General features: G+C 38.1%; 2 protein-coding genes across 3 annotated transcripts; one reads left to right on the forward strand and one right to left on the reverse strand.

The window, feature by feature from the left end:
* On the forward strand, positions 1 to 15,949 carry XB5961849.L (provisional ortholog of inositol-tetrakisphosphate 1-kinase L homeolog). Its single transcript, XM_018230306.2, has 10 exons — positions 1 to 236; positions 2,412 to 2,436; positions 2,601 to 2,723; positions 4,339 to 4,456; positions 4,829 to 4,924; positions 7,558 to 7,598; positions 9,100 to 9,265; positions 11,055 to 11,122; positions 12,468 to 12,627; positions 15,375 to 15,949. The coding sequence occupies exons 1-10, from the start codon at positions 142 to 144 to the stop codon at positions 15,650 to 15,652; spliced, it is 1,170 nt and encodes a 389-aa protein (XP_018085795.1). The 5' UTR covers positions 1 to 141; the 3' UTR covers positions 15,653 to 15,949.
* On the reverse strand, positions 15,850 to 24,208 carry LOC108698650 (cilia- and flagella-associated protein 251). Of its 2 annotated transcripts, none has more exons than XM_018230304.2 (6): positions 23,907 to 24,208; positions 22,261 to 22,307; positions 19,901 to 19,994; positions 19,319 to 19,387; positions 17,420 to 18,177; positions 15,850 to 16,488 (listed from the first exon to the last, which is right to left on the reverse strand). In XM_018230304.2, exons 1-6 carry the CDS (start codon positions 23,950 to 23,952, stop codon positions 16,414 to 16,416), a joined length of 1,089 nt encoding a protein of 362 aa, XP_018085793.1. In that variant the 5' UTR covers positions 23,953 to 24,208; the 3' UTR covers positions 15,850 to 16,413. The 2 variants fall into 2 exon arrangements, with proteins under 2 accessions (XP_018085793.1, XP_018085794.1); XM_018230305.2 differs by having other exon boundaries at positions 17,420 to 18,174; positions 23,907 to 24,206.
* Between the last annotated feature and the right edge of the window lie 764 nt (positions 24,209 to 24,972).

Here is a 24,972-nt window from a genome sequence, read left to right on the forward strand (position 1 = left end):
AGTTATCCTTCAGTATTTCCCAGCTCAGAGCAGGCATAATGTGGGGTCAAAGTTGACAGGTGCAGCCGGGTTTTAAAGGGGAGACTGCTTTGCTAGCCTCAGACAGGTTCCAGACAGAGGAAAGGCATAAGAGAGATCGCCATGCCTTCGCTGCAAAGGAGGAAGACCATTGGCTTGTGCTTAAATGAAAAGAAAAAAAGGAAACTCAGCTTTCACTTATTTGAGGAACTCTGCAGGTAAATGAATGAGGGCAAAATACACTAAACGGAAGAAAAATCTCTCTCTCCTGCGCAGTTTCACAGGGACCAACTCCTCTTTTTGTTTTATACTATCCCCTACATTTTTCTGTCAGCAATCGTTGGGGAGTTATACTATCATACCTCATATATCCATATTTCTAAGTCGGGCGTGTGTGGATGTCTGTGTAACAACATCATACTTTAAACTTACATTGTATGTTTTGTTAATAGCACAACCTTCATGTTATTTTTGCTGCATGGTATGAAATGTACACTTGGTTTGTAATCTTAGGCAGTTAAGTATTTACAAAGGTGTGGCAGTGCTAAGCCCAGTACCTGTGATACAGTTTCATAGCTAGCCATATTAAATATATACACTATGATTGTAAATAATGTCCACAATGTCTATTATTATGTACAAAGCCTTTATTTCACCTTTCAATTCATTAGTCTGCACTTGAAGCAGTGGGATTTAGAACTGATTGGTTGGCAGCTGCACACTCTATGTTGTTGGGCTGATTTAGTAACATACTGTAGGTGCTTGGCTGTATCAGTGCAGTGTAGTGTTTGTTAATGTGCCCTGCTCATTCAATAATGATATTATCTTAATCTTCTTAATCTCAAGATATCTTAATGATATTATCTGTTTACACAAGTGACCGTGACTTACACTCACAGATGCAGTCTGCCCCAACTTTTTGAGTCTGGCAGCCACAGTCAAAAATTCTTAGTACCCTATAATATCAGCAGAGTCTTGCCCTGGTACTTTGCAATCCACTGCAATAGTTCTTCTATCTCCGCAATTAAAACGGCTTTTGTCTGCATGTTTATTACACTTAACTGTTCAAGTTATGTCCCTTTATGCTCCCTTCTTCCCTTATGTTATGTTCACTTTATTCTGCCATTTTCTTTTTTTACTTTCATAGTACAGACAAGTGATTAAGAGTTTTCAGGTGCCCAGGGGTGCAGCCTAGCCCTGGGAATAATCAATTATTGCTCTCATTAAGATGCACAATTATTATGATACAGCAACATTTATATTGCTGGAAGCATTTTTGCTGTTTGAACAATATGCTGTTCTGATATATTTTCGCCACATTTTGCTTCTTAGTAAATATACCCATTCAATGGAATTTGCTGGGACTAGGGCATAGGATGCAGGTAGCATCATTAACCAGTGGTCATACTCAAACTGAAACAGGAAGCCAGTCTAAATACATTGGCATTTTTTTTTTGCAATAGCGTTTCCTTAGAAAAAAAGCACCACTTGCTATGTTTAACATTAAACTTTGCAGCAAAAGAATTTCAGTATATCTCTAATATTCAAACTCTTTTTCGTGGCATGTTTACTGTAAAATATCCCAGCTGCACATATAAAGGGCAGTGAGTTAAAGAGACATTATGGATTCAAAAATAAAATAACCCTAGGTTATCATAAACCATATCAGTGTTATTGCACAGTAACCAATAGGCTACAGCAAAACAGTTCATGTGGAGGATGAGTCACTGATAAGTTATATTACAGTAAAGGAGAAGTTAGCCTTCAAATTACTCTTTAGTGTGTTGTGCTATTCTAAGCAACGATTCATGTAGTCTTTAATTTTTATTTTTCCCTTTTATAATGCAAAATAACACAGTAGACAGCTTTTTAGAAAAAGTAGAAAAACATAATTTGTATTTTCATCCTGTAAATGATAATTTGGGGTTCACTGACCCTAGCAAACCTAAAAACGAAAAGGGATTTTATGTCCCCAATCTGCTTGAGTTCTGCATAGATTTCTTTTTGTAATTAAATAGTTTTAATATAAAACAGCTCTTTAACATTGGGTGCGAGAAATAATCAGCCTACTGCATCTAAATAGTTCAATAGTACTGAGCTAGAGGTACATTTCTTTTGTGAAAAACTAGACCAAGAAACAGAAACACTGTGCAAAGAATATAAACGTAGAATAAAAGGTATTTTGTTTTGGCCGAAAAGCATCATACACAAAATGGGTGTTAGGTGCAAATTCAGAATGAACAAGGTGCAAAGTGAAAAAAATACGCATTTCGATTTTTAAACAGAGATCAAAATTCATACTTATTTAATAACCACATCAACCCATGCCAAGCATTTTTTTTATAATTGTGCTGTGTAAAATAGTCACTGATCTAAATGTCTCTATTTTTCAGGAACCATGGATACGATGTAATTGATGTAAGTCAATTAGTAAGGTGTTTTGCATGTCTTTGTTCATTGGGTCTTATTTACACTTAAATCAATAGGTCTTTGCATTGATACAGTGTGGCTGCTGCACTATTAAATGTATAAATTCAGTGTGTTTTACCAGATAATACATTTTGGCTGTTTTTTTTTTTCAGATTGACCTGACCCAGCCAATCAGTAGCCAAGGGACATTTGATTTGATTATCCACAAAATTTCAGATCTCCTTGTTGAAGCTGGTCAGGATTTGGCTTCCCATCACCTTGTCCAGAGGCTACAGGTAATAGTGGAATAGATTACAGTTTACTAACAAAGTATTTATGGGTAATAAAGGAGCAATGTCTGCTGTTTGTGATGACCCACAGCAAAGGATTGTGGTGCAAATGTGCTTCAAGTGTCTGGGCTGGTACAAATATGTAATTCACACCAGCACTTAGACTTGACCTCCATGGTGAGGGATTTTGGAGGAGCTTGTAATTTAGTAGCTCAGATCTCCCACTCATTGGGGCATTGGGGCCAATGAAATAGCATGATTATTTGGGCCTTAGTTACCATTTAATATTGATTATGCTCTAGCAATATTGTCATTATTCTGAACAGACATGACTCTTTTCCTTGTAGCTGGGCCATTCTTAATCTCCCACAAATATCCTCCTAGCAAACCTACTGCTTCTTTTCTTCTAGTATTTCCTGTAGCACTGGGTGCCTTAGCAGCTGCTCCTCTGTTCGCTTTCTTTGGGATCAGGTTTACTAGCAAGTAATTAGTGCATCCACAAAAGGTCCTGGAAGCATTACTAATCCTATGGCAGGAGGTGTCAATTGTACCAAGTGGGTGTGTGCCGTAAATGTACGTTATATTCCCATGTCAAATAAACTCTAGATTGTCAATATATGTAAAGTAACATCAGACCTTGCCTGAATATAACACCATTTGGCACGCACCAAACATTTCTACAATATATCCTGTTAGTTGTTTGTCTTTGTTCTTGCCCCTTGTAGCATGTATGTATGTACAGTATTTATGTGTTTATATGTATATGTATGTGTATATATATATATATATATATATTCATGGTTATATGCATTACTACAACCATGGTCTACTTCTGCATTGGCCAGTTAGCTTTTACAAGCTTTATGCAAGTGGAAGGCTTTTGGGAAGACGAAAATGTAGCCACTATAGTATTGATCAATACATTTTTGAAGTCTGGAAGTCATTGCAAACTAGATGATTGTAAGGCTACAAATGTATTGTTATAGGTATTTTTATTCATCATTCTTTCCATTCAGGCCCTCTCCTATACATATTCCAGTGTCTTATTCACATCAATGTGTGGTTTCTAGGGTCATTTGGACCCTAGCAAAAGATTACTGAAATTGCAAACTTGAGAGTGCTGAATAAAATATGAAATAACACAAAGACTACAAATAATATAAACAATGAAAAACAACTGCAAATTGTTTCAGAATATCACTCTACAACATACTAAACATTAGTTTAAAGGCCAACAACCCCTTTAACATTTCCTGTCCTCAGGCTTCATTCTTCTATCATTGTATTCCTACACTGTGACCCTATTTCCATATAAGTGCTCAACCAAACACAATCTGTTCTTACAATAGGTGTTATTTCCCTACTGTATCTGCTGACTGTATCTTTCACTCATTTCAATTGTATATTTATCTAACAATAGTCTGTGGCTGTTTCTGCTGTTTTATGCTTATTTTGGTGTCTCACCTACTAATCTGCTATACTAATCTTGCTTATTTTTATGTCAGTATTTTATCATGACTAGGATTTGTTGATTCTTCTTCAAGTTCCTCTCTTCTACTAGTGACAACTACATGTTCAGTGGAATTGTTGGTTAATGATCTTTCCCTTTTTGGGGTTATAGGTATATCTGGACACACATCCCTATACTGTTCTTCTAGACCCACTACCTGCTCTGCACATACTGTTGGACAGATTTCAGTCATACAGGCTCCTGCACAACTTGGAGTCCTACAGTCAAGGTCTGCAACAAAATCCAATAAGGAACCACATCCAAAAGGGTCATGTCTTAGAAATTTGTCTTCTATAAGACAAATATAATACTTTAGGGTGCCATCATTTCTTTCTGTTTGATAGACAAGGTTTTGTATTAATATTCATTGTGTCTCCCATTACATTCATCCCTTATATATGATATACCTTTGTTCCTAAAATTATTGTCCTTAATTTGATATTCCAGACCAAACCCTAACTACTTTTAAAACAGACCATTGATACTTGAGGATGCCAGTCACAATGAGAAAGTAATATGATGATAATAATAAGAAGAAATGGAAGACACTAAGGTTTATATTGACATTTACATGTATTAATTTATTTTCTGTATCTTTAAGGGTCCAGTGGCATCTTCTCTCCTCCGTGTGTAGAACTGGTAACCAAGAACTGTGATATGGTAGCACTGGTCAGGAGTCAACTCACATTTCCAATAAGTAAGAACATTTCTCTCAAGCACCAATGTTGTCAGCTGACATTGTAACAATTGCATATTTGTGTCATTTTTCATACACTTGGCTACTCTGCAGGAAGGTGAATAAATGGTGTGCACAAATTCAGGATTACATGAATCAATATGACTACTTTAATTGAACAATATTTCTACTGTAATGTCTATTTTCATATGTGTGGCCTAATTTTAACTTATCATCACATGAAAGAGTATTATTTTTCAGTTTGGAGAGGTTTTCACAAGGATGCTAATAAGAACAAAGAACTATGTTTTTTGCTCACAATCTACCTTTCCCCCAATCCATATAGTGCAACTGCACCTATATGGTGCCTCTGAACCTAAGGTGCATTTGGATCTCAGAATGAATGTCTGCTTAAAGGGATACTGTCATGGAAAAACGTGTTTTTTCCTAAACACATCAGTTAATAGTGCTGCTCCAGCAGAATTCTGCACTGAAATCCATTTCTCAAAAGAGCAAACAGATTTTTTTATATTCAATTTTGAAATCTGACATGGGGCTAGACATTTTGTCAGTTTCCCAGCTGCCCCAATCATGTGACTTGTGCCTGCACTTTAGGATGGAATTACTTTCTGGTAGGCTGTTATTTCTCCTGAATCAGTCTCAGTGGGACTTGGCTTTTACTATTAAGTGCTGTTCTTAGATCTTCCAGGGAGCTGTTATCTTGTGTTAGGGAGCTGCTATCTCATTACCTTCCCATTGTTCTGTTATAAGGCTGCTGGGTAGGGGAAAGGGAGGGGGTGATATCACTCCAACTTGCAGTACAGCAGTAAAGAGTGATTGAAGTTTATCAGAGCACAAGTCACATGACTGAAGGCAGCTGGGAAATTGTCAATATGTCTATCCCCATGAATATATCTATAGCAGTGCAATTGTGATTCTCAAAGTGTGCCAATCAGATAGTGGCTTGACTTGTCACTGCTCTTTCTGTGGTATGACAAACCTCTGGCTTTGGTGTGTATATTCACCAGAAACAAGTTTTAGGGTTTTACAGGAGTAAAACCATTAAGAAAATATCATGGCTTTGGTGTACTTGGATCCCTGCTATGAATGAACACGGAAAGTTGCCACAGATCAGCATTTAGCATTGAGAATTAAATTGGCTGTATAAAGCTGGTGTCCTCAGTGTATGCTTTTCAAGGTGTGGCGTTCCTGGTTTTTCATATGCCTGTTATCACACTAATTGTGCTGTAGAGCTCAGTGACTCTGGCAAGAAGAAGCTGTTTTCTCCTTATCACTGCATGTGGGTGGAGACTCTATCTGGGGTCTGTGTCACAGTACAAAGTTCTTTGGGAGTGCCAGATTCTGTATCACTGTGTGACTAGATGTGTGTGTGTGCATTTACCATTTTACTTCATGGGGTGTGTTATATTATTGTAGGCATAATGTCACACTTTGTGCACTGAAAGAAAGGTGTGTTAGAGCATGTATTCCTATGATAAACTGCATGCCTATATTTTCCAGCTCTGACTGTGACAGAGGGCAGGGTGTCTAACACTGATTGTGTTGTTCAGGGCTTGTTGAGTTGGTGTCTGTGGGTGAGCATAGTAACTATGTTTATGCTCCATGGTTTGTAGAGGAAAAAAAGGAAAGTAATAAAGCATTACATATGAGACATTAGCCTAGTATATCCTTTAGCTTTCTCACTTCAAGGGTGAATTATATTGCTGAATTAAGCATTTTTGACCAACACAATTTGCCATCTGTAAAAAATTACAATTAGCAATTTTTTTACAGACATGGGTGATAAAAGAAATTGTATTTTAGGTAAAACATATATGAGAATTTATTTCTATGTTGTCTAAATGTTCATGGAAACATCTTGGTGACACAAGGCTAGGAATTGTTATGGATCTATTTCCATAATAATTATTGGCTATTGCCTGCGTGTGGGGATCATTCCTACTCCTCCTTTTGTAGGCCATTATCTTGCCCACATACTGTACTGAACACGATTCATTTTAAGCACCAGCAAGACAAGGATCTATTTAGCAAGCACTGCTGTTGTCTTTTTTTTAGCATAATTATAAATTGCGAACATGATAACGTAATACTGTATTAAATACTATATGATATGAGAAACTTTTTTCAAATAATCAATTAACAGTTGGTACCATTTCTGAAGGATACAAGATAATCTTTATTATTCCCCTCTAACAATCTGTCTTTATTCTGTACTAATGCAAGAGTCTGAGACAGAGTTATCTCAACATGTCCACTGGTGGGTGTTGTCTTTCATATAGTTGTCAACCAAAATCTGACTCTGATTCTTGCATAAAGATAGAATGAAGAGAGATTGCTACAAGATATTATTAAAATATCATCTTGATTATTTCAAAAACAGTACAGAATTTTTCATTGACTCTATTTAGATACTTCCTTATTTCCATGTAATGAACATCATATAAAATGTCTTTTGCCACAATTGTTCCATTTTAACTCTTTGGAATTATTTTTGTTTATGATTCCATCTCCTAGAGGACAAAACACTCTCCTTCTCATCATCATCACCTTAATCCTGTTTGTTCTTTCTTTTCTAAAGTTTTTGATCAAAGTCCAAGCATGTAGAATGACATGTTGTTTTCTCTGTCTCCCAGTTTGTAAAACCCGAGTGGCTCACGGCCCACGCTCCCACCAGGTGTGTATTTCCCAAGCCTCTTTTGATACACAAAAAAGCGACTGTTATATTTAGGGAATCGTCTAATCTAAAATTGACTCAAGCATTCATACAAGTTAAATCAAGTCTGTATGGAAAAAGAACCATTGTTTTCAAATGACTTTACTGAAGTGGACACCAGGTAACTAAACGTGTTTTGTTGACAGAGGCTGTGGTAACTAAAGGTCCATTTATTTGCCAATCATGCTGTTATGTTAACATTGCAGTTTAGCCTTAAAAGGGTACTGACTTTTTTTCAAATCATATCTAAGCCACCCAAGGAGACAATATACAGGGACTTCCACTTTTTCCAATTAACCAATTATTGAAGTGGAATCCGTGTGGACCACTGATACACTACTTACTCAGCTGGGTAAGGACTTTGGGCTGCTGAAGCTCCATACATTGGATGAGGATGGTGTTGATGCATTTTTCAAAGCAAAGTGTCATTATCCCTTTGTTAAAGGGAAAGAAGGATGCCCAAAGTTTAGGGTTTTTTTTAGCCACGGTTCTTTTGATTGGAGAGCTGCATACTGTGTTTGACTTAGGAAAAAGAGCTTTTCTGACAAACACTTGAAACAAAATGTTTCTTTCAGAGATAGCATAACAAGACACCTGTATTATTTGGTGAGTCAATGATACAGAATGCTCTTTACATAGGATCCATTAAAGAACCAGTAACATGGCAAAATAAAAATGCCCTAAGCTCATTTACACCTACACATAGGATATATTTCCATGATATCTACTCTGAGAGTTTCATAGGTACCATGTCGGCCTGGGTGCACACACATGGATCGACATTATAATTGGCACAAAAATGCATACTCACGTGATTCCACACCAATATGCACTCTGTGGGTGTTATTTATCAAGGTCTGAATTTATCTCAGTATTTCTAAGTTAGAAATCTGAACAACTCTGATTGGCCGAATGGACCTTATTTATGAATATAAAAGCCCGAAAAAATAGAGTTGGGCAAACTTTGGAGCTTTCCCCGAAAACTTAGAATTTTTTCGTAGTTTTCGTATTTTTTTGTTTAGAAACCACAAACTCATCGAAAGACCATTGGACTTTAATACATTTTGAAAAATTTGTAGTTTGATTTTTATTCTGAAAACTGCGAATTATTCGAGGTTCACATATTCGGAGCTTGATAAATAACCCCCTATATGTTTGCTCCCAGGCGACATAACGTCTCTCAGGACAGACAAAGGGGCAGCAGCGGCAATCGGTTGAAAAAAGTGCAAGGGAAAGCAGACAGTATTTTTCACACTGCAGTTTTATAAATTTGTGGTTCATTTTACATCCATTTTTGATGAAAACAATTACACACTTGCTCACTAAGCACTTTCAGTAATTGTGTCGCATTTCTACCTTCACTTTTTTAGGCTTTCTGTCCCAATCTGAAAATATGAATTCCGTTAAGCACTGCTGAAAACAACTAACCCTGGTTCTGTAAATTACCCTTTTCTCTTTATAGATGTCCCTGATATTTAATGAAGGTGGATTAAGTGAAGTAAAACCCCCTTGCGTCCTCCAAAGCTTCATCAACCACAGTGCCACCTTATACAAAGTTTTTGTTGTGGGATCACAGCATTTTGTCGTTCAAAGGCCCTCTTTGCGCAATTTCCCTCTTGGGGAAACAGGTGAGTCATAACTTTTCTTAAGCCTTTATTGTGTTTGATTGTAAAAGTTACAGTTCACCCTAGCTCGATGCTGCCTTTGTTTGTTATAGAGTTTATAACATAAGTATACAGGACCGCCATCAGAAATCACAGGGCCCCATACAACAAAATTTCCTGGGCCCCCTGGGCTGCGCCCACCACAAGCCCCACCTACAAGTCCGCCCACCCCACAGGTCCGCCCCCCACCACACAGTAAAAAACAAAAAAAATATCGGTGGCTAGGGTTCCCACATGTTATTAAAAAATAAAAAGATATTGGTGGTCAGGGCCCCCCTATTAAAAAATATTAGTGGCTAGGACCCCACATGAGAAAAAAAATTGGTGGCCAAAATTGGTGGCCAGGCCCCCCCCCACATTATAAGAAAATTGGTGGCCAGGGCCCCTTAAACGTCCATGCCTTCCCGAAGTCAGCAGCTCTCAGAAAAATGGGGGGCCTAGCTAATCAAGTAAGTGTGGCATGGCCGGGCCCCCCTTACCCTCAGGGCCCCCCTACAACTCTCCCCCCTGATGGCGGCCCTGTAAGTATATAACAGTAGTAGCACTGGGATCTGCATGAAAAATTAAACATTCTTATGTGTTCTGGTTTGACTAAATAAGGATAAAGCAGAACAGTGAAACTGGTAATATTTACATTCAGTAAACCTGCTCCAATAATCATTGAGTCATTTTAGGCTAAGGCCACACTAGGCGATAGCGCCGCGATTTGACTCGCGGCGACTTTTCGCCGCGACTTTTAAGCCGCAATCGCTGGGGAAACTTTTGCGCTGGCGTCTATGGGGAATCGCGAAAAATCGCCAGCGTAAAAACACACACGGCGATCTTTTCTCTACTGTCGCTCGAAATTGCCTCGCTAGGCGATTTCGAGCGACAATAGAAAAAAGATCGCCGCGTGTGTTTTTACGCTGGCGATTTTTCGCGATTCCCCATAGACGCCAGCGCAAAAGTTTCCCCAGCGATTGCGGCTTAAAAGTCGCGGCGAAAAGTCGCCGCGAGTCAAATCGCGGCGCTATCGCCTAGTGTGGCCTTAGCCTTACACTCATAAATCACTAGCCAAAATAAGAATTGTTTGCGTTAAGTAGGGCTTTAGCAGAAATATCATAGCTGTATTTTGGAGATCCCATTCTATCCGTACAGGTACAGAGAAAATTGTTAGGTGGGATAAGTAAAGTTATAGCTGGTTTAGAAAAGATCTACCGATAGCTTTCATAGTTGTTGAAGTGTAATGTAAGATTTCTGATACCAAAGACAATTCCAGCAGTTTAAAGCTTCACAACATATAAGCAATAAGCAAAGCTTTATCTACTTTGTGCATATGGAAATATAGATTGTCCCATTTAGAAGCTCGGGTAGGAAAAAACTCAGCTAGTAGTAGCTTACAGTCTGTTTTTTCTATAAAAGTGCAGAGATTTGGTATATGTATTAATGTGTTCTGACAATATCAGTTTATATCTAATCAAAGTGGGGAAGAGTCAGTGAATAAACCCCTGCAATAAGTACAGGTACTAGATTATTTTAAATATGCTATTTTATCAAGCTGAGGTTGATACTGGTGGCTGGGAAGTGTGTATATCTCAGCTACTGTGTGTGTGAAATGGTAGTGGGAGACAGTTAAAGCAATGAGTGATGGTTATGCAGTGGATTATAATTTCAGAAAAAACAGGTTTGGTTTGCTTCGTGCATATAAATATACATATATATATATAATATTTGTTGTAAGGACTGTTCCTATCCATATCCCTCTTTCTTTCAGATCAAAGCATAATCTTCTTTGATAGTCATCAGGTATCCAAAGCCGAGTCATGCTCCTACCTATCAGAGGTGAGTAGAAATTGTGTGTCCCTGTCCCTTCTTATAAATAATATAGTGAATAAAGTACCCCCTCTTGTAAAATATAAGGATATTATAAGGTACAGAGGCGTCCATTGACCATATAAAAACAAAGTCTAAGGTCGCCAGTTTTTATACAGGTCATGGAACTCCGAGGGAACGTCTGCCACAAGTACATCCAGCACCTCCCCTCTGTTTTGCCTATTTGCACAGTAAGCGCATCACTGTATGGAGTGTAGAGAACTGCAGTAATACGTTTATGCTGGAAGGCAAGGTGCAAAGTGCGAAACTAAAATAGTGGCTTGCATGCGCAAAGGGTTTTAAAATGTCTGCACAAATGAGATTTTTATGGTTTTTATGGTGTTATAACACTTGGCTTATTTTAGGTGAGTTGTATTTTGCCTCTGGCACTAGGCTGGGCAGTTCAGCTATTGACCTTTTTTCAGGCCACTGCATGAAGCCTTGGCTTTTTCACAGGTCATGGTCTCACAGGCCTTACATTTTTGACAACCCCATGTATTTTCATACTTGTCTTTTTGAGGAATTTCAAAGATGAATTGCAGATAGACTTCTGAAATATGCACTATGGCTTTAAGCCAGGCAAATGTATTTTTGTCAGGACAGTTGGCTCTTTTTGGCAAAGGAAATTGTATGTTCCGATCTTTGCCCATTAAAACGGGCCATTGTGTTATTGCCCTTGTTTTAGTCCTTTCCTTCTGTGTAGTCACTGTCTGTATATATGTATGTATGCGTGTATGCACAAGTTTATTTATAAAGTGCTGCTTGGATATACAAGTCTTGGCTTTTAGTCAAGCAAATGGGTCCTGGCCTTATACCTGAGGTCTTACTACCCCGAGGGAAGGCAAGGTTTATAGTGCAACTGAAATATGTGATCTCTGCCAAATGTGTTAAAGACTTTTGGCAATTTAAAAGTTTTTTTTTTTTCCTCATCTGTAACATTCTCTCTTTTTTATGATTTTATTTTTTGAAGGGGCACAACACAAATGTTCTACCAAAGCCTAAGAACCCCTAAAGTTATTGTATGTTGAATAATCAGCCCTCTGAATTGAAAACTGTGTACTATTTTGTTTTCATTTTATGAATTGTTTACAATACATTTTTCCTCATTCTTGTGCGGTTTGTTTATAACCCATCGTTAATTTAGTTCTCATATTTTGAGCATGTTCTTAAGCGTGCTTTTAATGCAAACATGTATCTTGCAAAAAAGGCAACCTTTCCAGAGGCAAACATTAGAGGTCTTTGTTTGGTCAACCCTTCATCATATGTTGCAACAAAACTGTTTGTCTACAGCAAATTAACTCTGCTTTATTTCCAGGCATTTCCAAGCACAGAGGTTGTGGCGCCTTCAGATTCAGTGGTAAATCAAGTGGTTCAGGGTCTACAAGAGGCTTTAGGAATGTCCCTTTTTGGTGTGGATTTAATTGTGGACATGCAGACTGGACGCGTTGCAGTTATTGATGTTAATGCATTCCCAGGTATGTTAGGTAAATTAAAGATAGGCAAAGAATACAGTTTTCATTAAGTCACATCAAGTACACGTTACATCACTGTCTATACATACTAATGGCAGTAGTCTGTGGTGCTTAAAAGGTCTTGAGTTGGTTGTGATTTAGGCTGGTAGTGTAGTATTTGGAATAGCCTAACATATTGTAAATATATGGGGTCTATTATTTAGATTGCTTGAGACCTAAGGGGGCATTTACTACCTTCTAAGGAGGTATGCAAAGTGCAAAAAACATGCAGATTGCAACTTATGTACACTTTGAACACTGCTTGTCCTACTGCACAATTGCCACAGACCATTTGGAGCATAAAGATTTGCAGCTGCCCTGATGTATACAACACAGACTGCATCAGGCATTGCTGTATTCATTAGAGTGGGACTGGAATGATTATGGTTAAATCAAGATGATGATTGTTATGGACAGTGTTACCACTGCTCAAGTTAGGCACTCCTTGTGAAATATGGTATTGGTGTACACTGGGCTTAATTATGAAAATAAAGCTGAAGCATTTATTATTAGGGATGTAGCGAACGTCGGAAAAAAAGTTCGCGAACATATTCGCGAACTTGCGCAAAAACGCGAGCGGTTCGCGAACGGTTCGCGAACCCCATAGACTTCAATGGGAAGGCGAACTTTAACATCTAGAAAAGACATTTCTGGCCAGAAAAATGATTTTAAAGTTGTTTAAAGGGTGCAACGACCTGGACAGTGGCATGCCAGAGGGGGATCAAGGGCAAAAATGTATCTGAAAAATCTGCCTGTGTGTGCTTGGAAGAGATAGTGTAGGGGGAGAGCTGTTAGTGATTTCAGGGACAGATGATAGTAAGTTTGCTGGCTAGTAATCTGCTTGATACTGCTCTGTATTGGAGGGACAGAAGTCTGCAGGGATTTGAGGGACATTTTAGCTTAGGTAGCTTTGCTGGCTAGTAATCTGCTGTTCTCTTTAAACAACTGCCATACGTTGACCTTGTAGGCATTGTTTGCCCAGTTTTTTTGGACGCAGCCACTGAAGCACAGTTGCCAGAAAAAATATGCCATATAAATGCTGAAAATAGTCATTTTTCGCCATACGTTGACCTTGTAGACATTGTTTGCCCAGTTTTTTTGGACGCAGCCACTGAAGCACAGTTGCCAGAAAAATTATGCCATATAAATGCTGAAAATATAAATTTTTTTGGTTGCAGCCACTGAAGCACAGAGGCCAGAAAAATTATGCCATATAAATGCAGAAAATATGCATTTTTTTGGTCGCAGCCACTGAAGCACAGTTGACAGAAAAATTATGCCATATAAATGCTGAAAATATAAACTTTTTTGGTTGCAGCCACTGAAGCACAGAGGCCAGAAAAATTATGCCATATAAATGCAGAAAACATGCATTTTTTTGGTCGCAGCCACTGAAGCACAGTTGACAGAAAAATTATGCCATATAAATGCTGAAAATATAAATTTTTTTGGTTGCAGCCACTGAAGCACAGAGGCCAGAAAAATTATGCCATATAAATGCAGAAAATATGCATTTTTTTGGTCGCAGCCACTGAAGCACAGTTGCCAGAAAAAATATGCCATATAAATGCTGAAAATAGTCATTTTTTGCCATATACGTTGAGTCAACGTATGGCAAAAAATGACTATTTTCAGCATTTATATGGCATATTTTTTCTGGCCTCTGTGCTTCAGTGGCTGCGGCCAAAAAAACTGGGCAAACAATGCCTACAAGGTCAACGTATACACTACTACAGCGGTGGATACGGATTACGTAAAATATATTATGGCTGCTTGAAAAAAGTCACTCCGGTGTTTTTTCTGGAGACGGTAATATTATGGATATTTAGACAGAATGTGAACAAGGTCACACAGCTAGATGGCGGGTTGAAGAAAACACTGTGCAAATAATGCCTACAGGGCAAATAATGCCTAAAAGGTCAACTTATACACTACTACAGCGGTAGTAAAATAAAAAAAAGTAAAATAAAAAAAAATGAATATTAAAAAAAAAAATTAAAGTTGGTGCTGCTGAACTACTAGGAGCAGCAGATTAGCACACCAGTCCCACTCCCCAACACTGCTAGACTAATAGCACTGGGCTCTTATAGTAGTAGTAGTAGTAGTAGTAGTAAAACAACAAAAAAATAAATAAAAGCAGTCCTTACAAGGACTACTGTTATTGCAGCAGTCAGCAGATGAGATCAGAAGCAGGACAGCTGCCCACTGCAGCTACATACAGAGCACTGCAGTAGAAGGTAGATTACTAGCCAGCAAAGCTACCTAAGCTTAAATGTCCCTCAAACCCCTGCAGACTTCTGTCCCTCCAATAACAGAGCAGTATCAAAACGATTACTAGCCAGCAAACTTTCAACTGTCCCTGAAATCACTAACAGGCAGCAGCTCTCTCCCTACACTATCTCTTCAGCACACACAGGCAGAGTGAAAAAACGCTGCAGGGCTTCGGTTTTTATAGGGAAGGGGAGTGGTCCAGGGGAGAGCTTCCTGATTGGCTGCCATGTACCTGCTGGTCTGGGGTGAGAGGGCAAAAAAAAGCGCCAACAATGGCGAACCCAAAATGGCGAACGTCGCGCGACGTTCGCGAACTTCCGGCGAGCGCGAACACCCGATGTTCGCGCGAACAAGTTCGCCGGCGAACAGTTCGCGACATCTCTATTTATTATATTGTGCAAATGACTGGCTGACTGAGTTTTACTGTATTCTTTCCCAAGGCTATGACGGTGTCCCAGGATTTTGTTCTGCCCTGTTCTCACACGTTGACAAGATTTTAAATAGCAACAAAGCTCCAGCTACTTCATCTGAATCCAGTGAGACCCACCAACCTTCAGAGCACACTGGTCAGCAGGCAATTGGCTCTTTGTGTGGGACACGGTTATCTGACCAGTGGCCTAGGCCCATGCAGACACCATCACCAAAAATGTACAAGAAAGACATCACTGGCCGCCCTTATATAAACTTACATACACAAGCTGTATCTACAGACTGGTAATAAGCTAGGACTTTGGCTAGATGTGTGGAAAAGAATATGTTTCATACTCGCACAGCTTTGAGGAGACTACAGCATTGTAAAGCTGTTAATACACACACTGATCAAGACTGGAAACAAAAACAAATAACTTTACAGAGAATATAAAACCCATATTATGTATATATCTTTATCTAGAGAGCAATCATTCTGCAATCATCTCCAATAAATACAAACTGTAATGTTTAATTTGATAATCCTACCATCTAAAAGCACAAACAGAAGCAAAGAGAACAATGAATAAAACAAAACTGATATTTACTCCTATTGATGTACCCAGCCATCATCATGTGTGACTTCCTTAGGAGGATATGTAAAGAGGAAAATAATGACAATATTCTGCCATGATTTAGTATCCTCCGTAAACTGTACTACATGTGACTGTGGCAACTTTATGGCAGATAATCAGCAAGAAGAACACAAGAAATAATGTATTGTGTAATTTGCATACAAAATACATACACTATAATATGAATAACTGGAACAGTAAAAAATGAGAGATTACACTGTATTCTAGATCTATGGAAAATGGAGTTCTTCCTCCTTTATAGCACTGGTATCACAACAGAACCATTAACGTTTGCACCATATGGAGGTGTACCACACCCACTATGTGGACATGAAATGGCAGAGACTACTGTACCAGTAAAAAAAAAGCTATAACCAGATAATTGTACAAAGTGTGCATGCTAGTTATTGTCAGAAAAGCTCTACATATGTTTGATTCAACCCCGATGCAGCTCTTGCAGTTTCTCAGCCGCTCTCCTCAGCTCTTCCTCCACCTGATGAAGATGATGTTCCTGCGTATGACAAAGCACAAAATGCAAGTATATGGCCATGGAACACTGTCACTTTAAAGGATTTTATCCTAATGAGGTAGAACAGAGTAACATACCAAGATGGGCTGGCTAAAAAAAAAGATCAGTATCTGAGCAAAAATGTGTCATTTTTATCATTTTAACTGAACACAAACAATGTCAGATGCCCTACTGGTGGCAAGAGCAATAGCATTTCTGAAATGGCTGGTTTAGATCTGATGAATCTGATAAAATGGCAATTAAATTCCATGCAAACACAATAGATTAAACATTAGGAAATCTTGCTTTGAAATTAAACTTCACTGTTGCATTTCTTCTATACTGAAAACCACCTGCCATGTCAATTGTACAAGAAGTTATTGCATTCTGACTAACATTAATCAGGCAATAGGAAATAGAAGGGACTATTTTTTGGGGTTATCCAACTCCTGGTACAACAGACAGTGGCAACCAGATGCTGCTGAATGGTGTAGTCCATCAACAGGCAAAGAGATATATCCTGCAAAGTTGCTTAGGTTTACAGTTTTCTTTTCTATTTTTTTGGGTAGATATCCCCTTTAAACAGACAATACTTCCTCACATTAGTAGAGGGAAGAGCAGACTTTACAGTAGAGACACTATATATATATATATATATATATATATATATATATATATATATATATATATGATAAAGGGATCAGCACACTCATTTGTAGATGAATCAAAACATGCTTTTATTTAACACAGCATTGTGTCCAACGTTTCGGTCCCACCTGGGGACCTTTATCAAGTGTGCTGATCCCTTTATCATATATAATACAATATTTGATCGTGCACCTCAGCAAACTACGAGAAAAGAGTGCGGACACCCATGAGACTTATATATATATATATATATATATACACACCATAGTTAACGCCAAAAACTCACCTCAGCTTTGTGTTCTTCTTCTTCCTCTATTTCCTCCAACTCTCTCTCCTCCTCCTCTTCCTCCTCTTCTTGATTTTCATGGTTGCCAATCCCACCAGGATGGTGATGCCTACCTATACTTAGTTCTTCTGGATGGTGGAAACTTCTCTCTCTTCCCCCCTCTTCTTTGATAGACATGTGCCCCTTGCCATCCCCATGAAACCCCTGCATATGAGTCTTTGAGTTGAAATATTTCACACCTTTTTCTTCTGATTCAAACTGAGATGTCTCCTCTTCACTTGGATCTTCAGCCATCCTCTTCTCAGACCCTCTCTTTTCATTCTCCCATGAATGGTGATTCTCGTGGTACCATCCATGGTTGTTACCATGGTGTCTCCTATCTCCCCCATCCTCTTCTGAACTATCATCTTCCTCACTGAAGTGTTTCTTGTCTTTTCTCTTTGAGGCTCCATCCCCTCGCACATCCTTTGCAGATTTCTTCTGCTCACCACCCCTCTTTCCAGGTGGACTTCTCTTCCTTTCATCCTCTTCCTCTAATAACCTTTTGGCATTCTCCTCATGAAATGTTCCACGCTCTTCCTCTTTTACCTCCACCTTCTCAAATTCCTTGGTTTCCTCATGCTCTCTAGAAATGTCACTGTCTGATTCTCTTTTTTGCTCCTTCTCCCTCTTGGGAGGGGTCTCTTTAACTCTCTTTTTCCTCTCATCTTCCTCACTGCTGTCCATAATTTCCTCTTCTAAGTGCTTAGACCTTTCTGCTGGCAAAAGATGAATAACAGTGTTGTTTGTATATTACAGATACATAACACAAATACTTTAGCTTTGCTAGTCACACAGTAAGCTTCTGTAGGCACCATTATTGTACTTATGAAGAAAACAACACAAAAAGAAACTGTAAAAGTGAGCAGTCTCTGTCAATCCCAGATGTGATTTATATTATGTATCCTTATATTTAAATCGTGCTAACATGTTACATAACATTTTACAGAGAATGTTCATTATTCTAATCAGTTCTTGCTTTAGTGTAGCAAACTAATATAAATATTAGACGTACACGACAATCTAGCATCAGTTTCATTAGGGGTTAATAAGCCTACTTGTATATGTGGAAGAAACCTACACATGCACCATTATTACCAGTAATATTTTCCATATGAAGATATCTTTGAGAATTGTTTGACAATTTATGAAGCAGTACAAATGTAGAATAGTACATGTCTTATATTTCTAATAATTTAGCAAGTAGGACAGGGATGGAGCCTGTTATCGAGAATGCTCAAGACCTGGGTTTTGCATGATAAGCGATCTTTCTGTAATTTGGATCTCCATACCCTTAAGTCTACTAAAAAATAATTGACCCAATATGGTTGTTTTGCCTCCAATAAAGTATAGTTATATCTTAGTTAGGATCAAGGTAATGTCTTATTATAACAGAAAACAAGAAATAATTTATAAAAAAAAATGTAAATTATTTGCTCATAGTGAAGATGCCCTTCCTGCAATTTGAAGCTTTCTGGATAATGGGTTTCCAGGTAACGGACCCCATACATCTATAAAATGATCTCTCATACTGCAGGTCTAAAAAGGAATAACATTTATCAAAAACTTGGAACAGAGAAGAATTCAGAGATAGTGTCCAGCAACCGAGAAAGGAAGGGAGGCTCTAGAGTTGATATTGGGCTTAGTTTGGGTCTCTGCACTAGTCAACTGCCTTTATTTTTTATATTTATCACAGTGAACAAGATACCCATGTAGGGCTTGATTCATCACTGCACTGATGTGCAAAAACTGTAAGCAGGTAAAAGCAAACACCCAAGCTGTGCATAAGATATAGAAAAACAAAAAAATGAATGGAAATGTGAGTGTGCCAAAACATAGCACTGACAGAATGCCACTTACCTCTGTGGGTCATTTCCTCAAGCTCTCGCAACAAGTGCTGCTGGTGCATCATAGATAACACTCTCTCATCTGCATAATAAAGAATGTAGTGTGAAATGAAGGTATGTCTGTCTGTTTATAATATAAACAAATAAATAAGAAATGTCAGGAGAATCTAGAATTCCTTACATTTCCCCAAAGTTGCAAGACATGGTGTAAGGCATGAAATCTAATGGAATTGAACCCAAGGTCCACATTCCATGAAATGCCTTTGAGCTTGAATGACCAGTAACAAAGGTGCAGCTTAAAGTAATGGTTCTTAAATTAACTTTAAATGTTCCATTTAATCAGGTAAGGAATTTTCTAGCATTTTCTAGTGTGTTGTACTTTGTAAGGAAATACTAGTAATGTCACAGAAATGTTGCAGGGGGCAACCCTGGTGGCAAATGACTGCACATCAGAAGATTATTATTTTTTCTGACTGTATTATACTTAGGGATATTGTTGATTAGTTGCAATGGAACAGTGCACCATATTATTGCATAGCCCAGACAGAAAGCAGAGGAAGACAGAGGAGTCAAGAGAAGACAGAAAGCTCCCAACCTTCCTTCAGAATTCGGAGGCAGCTGCTGCTCACATGTTCAGCTCTGGGTGTGGAAATAGCATTTGTCAAAATCTCCATAATACATTTCGAGACCTAGAAGGATAATCACAAATTGTGGTGAGATAGTTATGTGTGTAGAGATATATAATATAATAATAATAATAATAATAATAATATAATATAATATAATTTGCTTGCAAACCTTCATCAGGGTTACTTGAGTTACAGACACAAGTTATTTGAATGTGAACACCCAAGATGGACCAAAAAAGTTAGCCCCACTCACCAAATGTGACTAAAAGTCACTTGATTTTAAGGATTCAGTTCTGCCAGGCACAAGGTTTTGACCGAATCCTATATTAAAATCCATAGATTGGCAGGAGAAGAAATTAATTCTCCCCTTTTACAAAACACTGTTAAGGCCCCTATTTAGAATACCGTATGTAGTGCAGTTTTAGTCTGATATATAGGAGGTCCAAAGAACAGTAACTAAGCTGATAAAGGGGATGGGAGAAAGGCTGGCCAAATTGTGATTGGTTACTGGGTAAATGTAATGTATTGGATACATACAAATAGTTTCAAGTAATAGTTATATGCCTTTTAAGCAAGTCAGAAAATAAAATGTTCCTTACATGTACTAATAATACAAAGTTAATTACACTCTTGGAGTCAGAGGGGGACTGAAAATTTCAACTGCGGATGCCCCTTTTTGGTATAAGTTTGAAGAGGTACAGACAACAGAAAATAACTTTTTTTATTATCCATCATTACATTGTCTTTGAATGCTATTTATAATTTTGTCATAAAAGTATTTACCTGATGCTTTTGTAGATTAATATTTTGTAAAGAAAATTTTTAGTGTCAGTATCTTCAGCAGCTCTGGAATTTAGTAGGGCACAACTCCCTCTTAATTATGTTCTGATGTGCTTGTTAGGGTCATTACTCTAGGAATGACTCGTATTTCAGTAATATGAATGCTGAGGACTTGGGGTTTTCTGTATAAGGGATACCATACCTTAAAGAGATACGGACACCAGGAAATAACCCTTTTTAAATCTATCATAACATTATCTTTGGATGCTATTTATCATTTTGCCATAAACATATTTGCCTGATGCTTTTACATTACCTTTCTTACCCCCATGTTACTCTATGAGGGGGCTGCCATATTTGTGCAGCAAAAGTCCGTTAGCATTAGAAACTCTGTTGAAATAGAATAGTCAGCACAGCTACTTACACCTTTTCTTTTGGTGTTGTGCTGCACGTTCCCCAGTGGCCACTGGCACATGAAAAGCAGTAGAATAGAACAGCACCACTCAATCTTTTCCAGATAAAAATGCCTTTATTGGAGATCTCTGGGCATCACAGCAACATTTCAGGCTTTAAATGGCCTTTTATCAAGCTTGATAAAAGACCATTTAAGGCCCGAAACGTTGCTGTGATGCCCAGAGATCTCCAATAAAGGCATTTTTATCTGGAAAAGATTCAGTGGTGCAGCATTAGAAACTCTGACAGGTTAAGAAGGGACAGTCAGGTTGAGGAACTTCAAGTAATAATTACTTACAAAAGCAGAAATATCAGTAAAAAACGATCAACAAGACCTATAGATAACTTTTTATGTAGATTAATATTTTGAAAAGAAAATCTTTAGTGTCAGTATCACTTCTATATATATCTATATATCTATATCTATCTATACTGTATATATCTATCTATATCTATACTGTATATATCTATATATATCTATATATATATATATATATATATCTATATAAAATTAATCCAATAGGATTGTTTTGCCACAAATAAAGATTAATTATATCTTATTTGGGATCAAGTACAAGGTACTGTTGTATTATTACACAGGAAAAGATCATATTTTAAGAGAGTTATCTGTATAAAATGCAGTTTATGGGTAGGACTACTTGGACGTTTTCAGTTTGCGATACGACGTGCCGTGACAAAACACCTGCAACAAAAAGCAAGCGACAGAAACAATGTAAGTAATTGAAATGTCGGATGAAGTCACATCGTTGATCCGACGCCACATGATGGTCTGCATCCGACAGTCGTATCACGTTGGATCAACGCTGCGACTTCATCCAACATTTCTATCTCTTACCTTATTTCCGTCACGTGCAATTTGTCACAGGTGTTTTGTCGCAGCGCATCGGATCGCGACAAAAATGTCCGTGTAGTCCTACCCTACGGGAGATGGTATTCCCGTACTTTGGAACCAGTTTCCAAATGATGGATCCTATTCCAGTACAAAATCAAGCCACTGAACTGCCATGATCTCACCTTTATTGGCATCTAAACATTATCTATTTTAGAAAAAAAACAAAAAAAAAAACCTTACCTTCTCCTCTTCTTCAGAAAGTCGAGTGGATAGGGGAATGCCTGAGGCTGTTGGGATTGAACAGAATAAAGTTAAACTCCAGAGTGATAAAAGGGTTTATTTACAAAATGTTACAAATTTGCATGTGTGCCTTTACCCTGCATATCTTGGAGCTATGTTAACACAACAGGACTGTGAGAACTCAAAGATTCGAGTTGGTCCTTTGGGGGTTTTTTTAGGGTTGCCAACCTGCCCAGAGAGACTTTTTGTTATGACTTTATTATGATAATCATGTGATACCTGTAATTATTAGACTGCTACATACAATAGGGCACTATGGTGTATTTCAAAAAAAGAAGTAAATGCATACGTTAGGAACAAGGTACAAAACAATATCTCATCTTACAACTTGAATTCCTTCTCAGTTTTCTGGCTGGAGAAAGGGTCTCTGGCAATCGCAATGTCCTGCCAGTGGATTTCCTACCTTGTGACCCATATTTTGTTCAGCTCCTTCCATTAGCTCATAACAGACTTATATAAAAATCTTATTATAACAGCCAATTTGCTATAGAGGCATTTAGGTTGAGACCCCCATCAGTGCTTACAGCCTGGCTAAAAGGGGCAGCCTAGCAATAAGGTGATTCATTTATGAAAACTTCTGAAAGATACGGACTAAAACATGTACTTTAAATAGAGGTGTAACATATGATGAACACACAAAGGGTGTCACTCATTATGATAAAATCCTTGATTGCTTCCAATCCATAAGAAATTAAAAAGATGCGACTGGTGTTTGGATTCGTGTTTAGCTTGTATCAGAATGAATTTAAACACAATACCAAAGCATAGTCAAACATAAGAGAACCAATTACAGTTCCTTTACAATATTAACAGTAGATCACTACGGTACAGCTCATATTATGGCTTATTGGAGAGGGATGGAAATCAAACTCAATAGAAAAAGTTTGGAGTCTATATAACTGGAATTAGAGAAGTTTCTTTCAAGTAACAAGCAACACTACAAGCTAGTGATCACATCCTTTCACTGGCTAACAGGGTTAGTTGGAGATTTTCTTACATTTTTATAAACTTGGAGGGGTGTGAATCTTACCTGCAGCTCCCATTTCCCTTATTTGTACAGTAAAGCAGTTTTAGGTTTTAAATGGGCAGATTCAACTCTCCAAATGTCCATTTCTACTTCTTAAGAGTCCAGTCTACAAATTCCATCATGAAATGGTTTATTTTTCCATACTTGCAGTATATTCAAGTCAACTTATCAATTATGTATAGACCTTGCTTTGAGTGGGTAAAAAAAATCTGCTTCAGTGCAAGCAGTTAATCACATGGCACTGAAAATGTTCATTAGTAACCAATTCTGTGCTAATTCTGACAATATATCTTTGTAAAGCAAGTCAAAAATAGGTCACTTTGTTACAGAAAAAAATACAGATCATTAACATGTTTAGCAAAACAGATCAGGTACAATATTAAATAGCAATTTATAGCAGTCGGGAGGCTGGATTTCTCCGATTAAAATGATGAAAAGCAAAGCCATCCTTTGAGATGGTCTGTTTGTTTCCCTTTGGAGGTGCGTGGTGCAACATTTGCATATACTTAAGAGAGGTTACCTGGGGATCAACCAAGAGGGATGATCCATTGGATCTTACCTTGCATCCACAGAGCAATCAGCAGCAAATATTTGACAGATTCCATCCTCAATGTGTAAATCTTCCTCCCCCAGACAGGAGCCTAGTGTGGAAGAAATGTCACCTACCAAGTTGATTCTTCCTGTGAGCTGAAAGGCTGCTAAAGCTCCGACCAGGGCAGTCTCTGCAATGTGTCTTTACTGCAGCTTAAATAGCTTTAACAATACACAGCAAATGTCGTCAGAGAAGACAGCTGTTACAGCCCACCAGCAGGTGACTACTCTACTCAAACACACATCAGCCTTTCCAGGCTAAATACAAAAGGGGCAGGAATGAGACAGGATCATCCTAGAAATACATCGAACAAATCTGCACTGTAATACTGTATATATAAAACATGTTCATAACAGCTGCTGCTTATTGGGAATACATTAAATGCAGCAATAAGCATCAGCCGTGGCTAGTGCAAAAATTGTTAGCAAGGCTCATTAAAATGTAATAATCATTTACACATTTATTTCCCAGTATTTATATAGCACCAATAAATTGACAGACAGTACACATCATTCATGATAAGTAACCAAGAAATGGAATTTGGAAAAACAAACCTAATCCAAACCTAATGGACATATAAGAATGTCTTTTTTAAAGTTCTGTGGTAGTAGCCAATAGGATCTTGAGCAGAATGCATGCACAGATGTTTGAAAGTGGGATCACAATATGGCTCTATGATGATGCTGCTCTCATTCAGCTACTTGGCTCTGTATCCATGCCAATGAAAAGGAATGTGGGACCAATGGCTATTTGTCCCCAACCTCACAGCTATACCACTTTACAGGTGAATAGGACCAATTACTAGTAAGCAGTTCAAGGAAAACTCATCTCCATACAGTGATTCCTTTATTAACTATCCCAGACTGAAGACGAGCAAATGGCAAAAGTAAATGTGCAGGAAGCCAATGAAATTTGCTGTCCTCATATTGCCATCTGAATCGCCATTGCTGAATGGGTAGATGAATGGCAAGAATGGCAAGTTCTCCTCTACTGAGTAAGGGCAGGACTCCACGGACGATTCCAGCGTGATCAG

The sequence above is a fragment of the Xenopus laevis genome, chromosome 8L, assembly GCF_017654675.1.
Source record: "Xenopus laevis strain J_2021 chromosome 8L, Xenopus_laevis_v10.1, whole genome shotgun sequence".
In the NCBI taxonomy this organism is placed as follows: Eukaryota; Metazoa; Chordata; class Amphibia; order Anura; family Pipidae; genus Xenopus; species Xenopus laevis.